This window comes from Cucurbita moschata, unplaced genomic scaffold (genome assembly GCF_002738365.1).
Source record: "Cucurbita moschata cultivar Rifu unplaced genomic scaffold, Cmos_1.0 Cmo_Scf00002, whole genome shotgun sequence".
Lineage (NCBI taxonomy): Eukaryota > Viridiplantae > Streptophyta > Magnoliopsida > Cucurbitales > Cucurbitaceae > Cucurbita > Cucurbita moschata.
The window spans coordinates 384283-391409 of record NW_019268518.1 but is presented as its reverse complement, the minus strand read 5'-3'; the positions used below and the strand labels follow the sequence as shown (position 1 = coordinate 391409).

The window sequence follows — 7127 nt, the reverse complement described above, 5'->3', positions numbered from 1 at the left end:
TTTCCGCATCTCCGCCGAGGGCATTTCTTCCGGGTGACTTGGTACAGCAATTGGCTGGTGGCTGATGCTCTCAGTGTTGAAGACGGTTCGGAAATGATCATAGATTTATAACTAAAGAATACATTTTCATTAACATGACTTCTTGTGGGCGCTTGAAGCAAACCCATGATATTATGTTCAAAGTGGACAAATATCATATAACATTGTAGAGATTCGTGATTAGTAACATGGTATCAAACTATGAACTTAACTTAGCTATGTCGAACAAAAAAGTTGTAAGCCTAAAAATCGTAGTCAAACGTGTCGAACAAATTGTGTATTTTGTTCAAGGTCTCCGAAGAAAGAAGTCGAGTCTCAATTAAAATGATTTTCTTTTAGAAATCCATAGGCTTCAGTGGAGGCTCTATGGTGTATTTTGTTTGAGGGGAGGCTCTATGATCATACGTAATCTATAGGCTTCAAAGGTGGCTCTATGTGGTGTACTTAATGAGAGGCGAGACTCTATGATGATGAGTTTATAAGTAAGGAAGTAAAAACAAAGTCACAAGAGTTTATGCTCTAGACAATATAATACTATTGTAGACAATATTGTAGCTTTATTTCAATAAATAAATTCATGATTCTCTCTTAAACTTTATTACAATTCATAAAATTTTTAAAACCAATTCATAAACTTCATACCACCCAAGAATCATAAGGCTTTTCTCCAATATAGTTGCCAGGAGGATCATAATTGCAAACAACAAACTGAGAATTAGCCTTGCAGGGTACTCTAGCACATCCAAGCCGCACCGAGCTTCGCCACACCATCTGAGTGTAGTGCCCACATTCACCACCCACGCATTTATTCGACACATGATCATACAGCGGCTTCTCGTTCACCCACAGCTTCACCGCATCCGCCCCAGTGAACTCAGGGTAGTAGCCCGCGGCTATGTTTTCCCCGTACGACCCGGTTGAGTGAATCATGGCGCAGTCACCCTTTCTTTTTTCCGCATAGGCTTGAGCGTACGCGGCCACGGTGTTGCTCCATTGCATGGGGCCGACGCCGACCTGAGCTCGAGCTCGATTGTGAAGCGCGAGGTAGTCACCGAGGGCATTTTGAGCGTTGGTTAGGGCAAGGAGGAAAATGAAAGTGGCAATGAAAGCGACCATGATCGGAAGGGTTTGAGTCCACATAATTTCGATGAGAGATCAAATGAAGATTGAAAATGAGGGAATGATGTATATAGAGATGGAAAACTTAATATGGAATGTGATGGGGAAAACCATGATTTATGAACTAATTATGCCATGCTTGGGAATTCAAAGAGAATAAATTCATTCTAGCTTCCATGTTTAATTACCGGCTAGATTTTTATTTTGATTAGGTTCAAATAAGTGAAAATTTTCTAGATTTAGCTAGTTTATGAATTTTATTTAGGATTAATGAAACTTAATCCACCTGATTATGGTTAATCTTAAAAGATACATTTTTACTTGTAGGTATATATTTATTGTTTTATTTAGTTTCATAATTTTATTTATTTATTCTTCTCCAATTTTTTAAAATATATATTAAAATTGAATTGGTTAATTACATGTTCAAAAATAAGTAAATAATGTTAATATTTTCTTAAAATTCTGAACGGAGGAGCAATAATATGGAGAAGCATAAAGCAAGGTTGCATTGTTGATTCCACCATGGAGGCTGAGTATGTTGCTGCTTGTGAAGTAGCGAAAGAATCTGTATGGCTTAGGAAGTTCTTAACTGATTTGGAAGTCGTTCCAAATATGCATCTTCCCGTCACTCTTTATTGTGATAACAGTGGAGCAGTTGCAAATTCAAAAGAACCAAGAAGCCATAAGCGAGGAAAACATATTGAGCGCAAATATCATCTCATAAGGGAGATTGTGCAACGAGGAGATGTGATCGTCACACAGATAGCTTCAGAGCACAACATTGCTGATCCATTTACAAAGCCCCTTACGGCTGAAGTGTTTGAAGGGCACCTAGTGAGTCTAGGACTACGAGTTATGTAATCTAGGGCAAGTGGGAGAAAAGGCATGAGTATGTGATGCCCTAGTTTATTGTATTTCTCTCTACTCAACGTTATAAAACCCCACTAGAGTTTTAGTCCAAGTGGGAGTTTGTTGGGTTTTATGTCCTAAAACTCATAGTTTGTAAACAAAAACATATTCTATTTTCAATAAAGTTATTATTGTTGTTTATTCAGTAAAGATTGTTATTGAATAAAGTGAACTTTACGATCATTAATCTAAATCCAATAAACTAAGAACACTCTGGCTATAGTATGATTACTTGAACTATATGTAGAGACATAAGAGTGGATCAAGTTTAAGTATATAATCAAAATGATCTATAGTATAAGGATAAGGCTGAGTACCTTATTCTGAGGACACTATGGATGCGGCTCACTTTTGTATATGATATAAATAATGTGATCACTAAATTGTACATGTGGAGACATGTGAGTGGGGGCGTCCTATGCAATGAGTATTTCATAAGATCAGACCATGAAGCAAACCACTCTCACTTTATAATGTCGTTTACTGTTGAGACTGATTTTCTTCTCATTCGATAACCTAGGTAACTCGGTTTTAATCTTGAGCTAACCATGAACTCCTGTTTATTCGGAATTATCCTTAGATTTGCATGGGTGAGAGTGGCTTTAGTTCGCCGATTCAATAGGCTTCCCATTTCAGGGGTATGACTGGGTGAATGGCTGGGGACGTGCGGTGCAAGATGGAATTCACTCCTACCCACTTTTAGGAATAGAAGAGAGGTAGTTTCCTTAAGCACTGACTCTAGGTCTTGAACAAGGGGCCCCACCCTCTCATTAGCCTGAGAGGGATTCGGTTTACTGGTTGGACCACAAACCAATTGTTCATTAGAGGATCAGTGAAACATAAGGAACAAGAAGTAACTTTAGGGGTAAAACGGTAAATTGACCAAGCTCTAGTTACGAACAATCTGTGAATGATCGACTTACTAATCATGGTTATATCAAATGGACAGAAATATATCTATAGTGAGGGGAGTGCAACTACTAGGCTATAGTGGAATGTCCTATAGTTAACGAATGTTGGTTAACAAGGTTAATGAGTTTAGCCAGTTAATCTTGGATCGTTGGAGCCCATGATCTATAGGTCTATTAGGTCCCTCTGCTAGCTCATATCGGACTAAACCATAAAACAGTGTGACGAGTGAGTTCAAAGTGTTCGAATTTAAATTAGGGAATATGCGTTACATATATACGATATATTTAACCGCATTTTTGTTTTATTTACGAATTAAACAAAAAGAGAGAATCTGAGATATTTAAATAAGATTTAAATATCTTAATCAATTATGTGTCAGGATAGATTGGGATTGGCAAATGAATTAATATTAAATATTAATTAAATAATTTAATTAATCATTTAATGTTACTTTAATTTGAAATTCATTATTCAAATTAATTGTTAAATTATAATGAAGAAAGTCAAAATGTTGACTTCATTTAATGAAAAAATCCATGCTAGTGGAATTTTGAGGTGTCAAAATTTGGTTTAACCAAACTTGCATGCTTGCCGAATAAACCCTACCAGTTTGAGTGGAATTTTGAGTGTCAAAATTTGGTTAACTCAAATATGCTTGCTTGCCGCATAATCCCAAACATTTGAGTGGAATTTTAAATGTCAAAATTTGGTGATCTCAAATTTGCATAAACATGCAAACATGACTCTTTAAATAGAGTGATCATGGTACATGGAACGTCTTCTTCTTCTTGGTGAAAAACCTTGAGAAAAACCTCTCACAAACACTCTCTTCACATATACAAAATCCCTCCCAAGTTTAGTCACTCACCGGATTCCACAATCCCGTTCTAAGGCCGCAGGATAGTGGAGAAGACACTAGTGGTGGTTCAAAACCGGTTCGTGAGGAAAAAGGAGTTTGAACTACAAAAGGTTAGTATTTAAACTCATTAAGATTTAATACTTATGAACATGCTAGTTATTTATTATAATTGATGTTCTAAAAGTGCCTAAGATCCAAATTGCTTCCGCATGTGTTATATTAACACCATCAAGTATATCTTAATTACTATTGAGTTATGTGCAGCAGAGCCAATCGCCGTCGTGGGTCTCTCGATTTGGAGGCCAAAACATCGTGATTGGTTTTTCGCATCTCAGCCGTGGGCATTTATTCTCGTTGACTTCAAACAATATTTGACAGCTATTCTGGGAGCTATTCTCCGTGTGTAAAATTTTTAAGAGAGTCTTTAAGAAATGATCATGAATTTATAAGTAAGGAATAATCTCACGGGACAACAAGCAGAAAGTACTTAATCTCAAAGTAGACAGTATCATATCAGTGTAGAGATGGATGGTTCCTAAAACTTGGTAATTCTCCATTTATTTTTGTAGTATTGGTAAGAAAGCACATAATATCATACCATTACGAAGATATTGTCCACTTTGAGTTCACCTCAATGGACCCATGATCGTTCCCTAAATTCGCCGAGTGGGACTTTGATCCAAGTCCACTTTGAGTTCACCCCAATGGACCCATGATCATTCCCTAAATTCGCCGAGTGGGACTTTCATCCAACACCTCCCCTCGACTCCTTTTCTTTTCCTTTTTCTTTTGGAGTTCTTTGTTCGACATTTGAGTATTCTATTGACATGGCTAAATTTAGGGCATGGCTAAGTTTAGTGGTAGAGTGTGGTAGAGTCGGCTAGTGGCTAACCCAATTGACTCACTTGGTTGCACTACGATTAGTCTGCCGTGATCCATTAAACTTTCCATTCTAGCCCATAAATTCATCATTTTTAAAATAGTAGTTGAATAGATTAAATTTTTATATTAAAAATTGTTAGTTTTTTAAAATTTGGAGACTTATTAGACACTCTTAAAATAACAAATTGTTAAACATTTTCTTATCCTACTCTTTTCAAAGTTTATGAATATGTATGTTTTTTTAAAAGTTTAGGTTGCGACAGTGGGCCTTTGTCTCCGGTGTGGGTCTTATAGTGCAGCGGAGTTAAATGCCGCCGTGCATCTCTCGATTTGGAGTTCAAAAACACCGTTGACTAGTTTTTCACATCTCTGCTGAGGGCATTTCTTTCAAGTGACTTAGAACAGGAATTGGCTGGTGGCTGGTGTTCTCAGTATTGAAGATTGTTCGGAAATGATCGTAGATCTATAAGTAAAGAATACATCTCTAGGAGCCCGAAGCAAACCTATGAGAAAATCTCATGTTCAAAGTGGACAAATATCATATACCATTGTAGAGATTCGTGATTCTTAACATGGTTATCAGACCATGAACTTAACTTAGCTATGTCGAACAAAGAAATTGTTAGCCTCAAAATTGTAGTCAAAAGTGTCGAACAAAGGGTGTATTTTATTCAAAGGCTCCAAAGAAAGTAGTTGAGCCTCGATTAAGGGAAGGTTGTTCTAGAAATCTACAGGCTTCAGGGGTGGCTCTATGATGTACTTAATTAGAGGGGAGACTCTATGATCATGGGTTTATAAGTGAGGAGGTCAAAACAAAGTCACAAGAGTTAACTCAAGGAGGTTAAAACAAAGCCACTGGAGTTAACTCAAACAAGACAATATAATACTATTATAGACAATACCATAGCTTTATTTCAATTCATAAATTCATGATTCTCTCATAAACTTTATTACCATTCATAAAATTTTTAAAACCAAATCTCTTCAAACCACCCAAGAATCATAAGGCTTTTCCCCAATATAGTTGCCAGGAGGATCGTAATTGCAAACAACAAACTGAGAATTAGCCTTACAGGGCACTCTAGCACATCCAAGTCGGACCGAGCTTCACCACACCATCTGAGTGTAGTGCCCACATTCACCACCCACACATTTATTCGACGCATGATCATACAACGGCTTCTCGTTCGCCCACAGCTTCACCGCATCCGCCCCGGTGAACTTAGGGTAGTACCCAACGGCTATGTTTTCCCCGTACGGCTCAGTTGAGTGAATCATGGCGCAGTCACCCTTTCTTTTTTCCGCATAGGCTTGAGCGTACGTGGCCACGGTATTGCTCCATTGCATGGGGCCGACGCCGACCTGGGCTCGAGCGCGGTTTTGAAGCGCGAGATAGTCATCGGGGGCGTTTTGAGCGTTGGTTAGGGCGAGGAGGAACATGAAAGTGGCCATGAAAGCGGCCATGATTGGAAGGGTTTGAGTCCACATAATTCCGATGAGAGATGAGATGAAGATTGAAAATAAGGGAAGGATTTGTATAGAGATGGAAAACATAAAATGGAATTTGATGGGGAAAATGATGAATTATAAACTAATTTTGTCATGCATCAGGCTTGCAAGTTCAACCGGAATGAATTTGTTCAGGCTGTCCACGTGTAATTAAGAGATTTTTGTTTGGATTAGGTTCAAATAAATGAAAATTTTCTAGATTTAGCTAGTTTATGAATTTTTTTTAGGATTAATGGAACTTAATCTACCCAGATTATGGTTAATTTTAAAAGATACCTTTTTACTTGCCATGTCAGTATATATTTATTGCTTTATTTTATTTAATTTAATTTAATTTATTCTTCCACCCTTTTTTTTAAATATATTGTAAAATTTAGTGGCTTAATTAAATATTTGAAAATAAATAAATAAGGTTAATATTCTACTTAAATTGTGAGTAAATAAATGAACTAATTTAATCCAAAAATTTTATGATCGAGTTAGATTGGGTTTATATAAGGAGAATTTCTTAGAAATATTTATGACTAATTGAGTTATGGATTTTTGTATTTTTTTTCTTTTTTAAAAAATAAACGTAAATTAAAACATAGATAAGTGGATGAAACAGAACCTCCGACCTAATTTAACATTTTAATTACTATTGAGTTATATTCACTTTACTATTATTATAAAATAATAATAATAACCTTAGAGCAATTAGTTTAAAATAAAAAAATTATTTATAAAAACCTTTTTTAGCTAATCGAATTCCAACCTATATTGTAATTTCCAACCCAATAAAATTTCTCAAATAAAATAAAGTTTTCATTTCAAAAAATTAATCAGGATTAATTTTATGTCTTTGACTTCCATGGATTCTAAAAAAAAAAAAAAAAAAAAAAAAAAAAAAAAAAAA

At 36.0% G+C, this 7127-nt stretch overlaps 1 protein-coding gene and 1 pseudogene across 1 annotated transcript; both read right to left on the bottom strand.

Annotated features, from left to right (window-relative positions):
- Positions 1-675: 675 nt before the first annotated feature.
- LOC111460100 (basic form of pathogenesis-related protein 1-like) lies at positions 676-1179 on the bottom strand. Its single transcript, XM_023103205.1, has one exon. It carries the CDS (start codon positions 1177-1179, stop codon positions 676-678), a length of 504 nt encoding a protein of 167 aa, XP_022958973.1.
- Positions 1180-5707: 4528 nt separating this feature from the next.
- LOC111460092 lies at positions 5708-6211 on the bottom strand (annotated as a pseudogene).
- Positions 6212-7127: the final 916 nt, after the last annotated feature.

Excerpts from the sequence above, each read along its gene's own strand:
- LOC111460100 (XM_023103205.1), bottom strand. The coding sequence starts at position 1,179 with ATGTGGACTCAAACCCTTCCGATCATGGTCGCTTTCATTGCCACTTTC.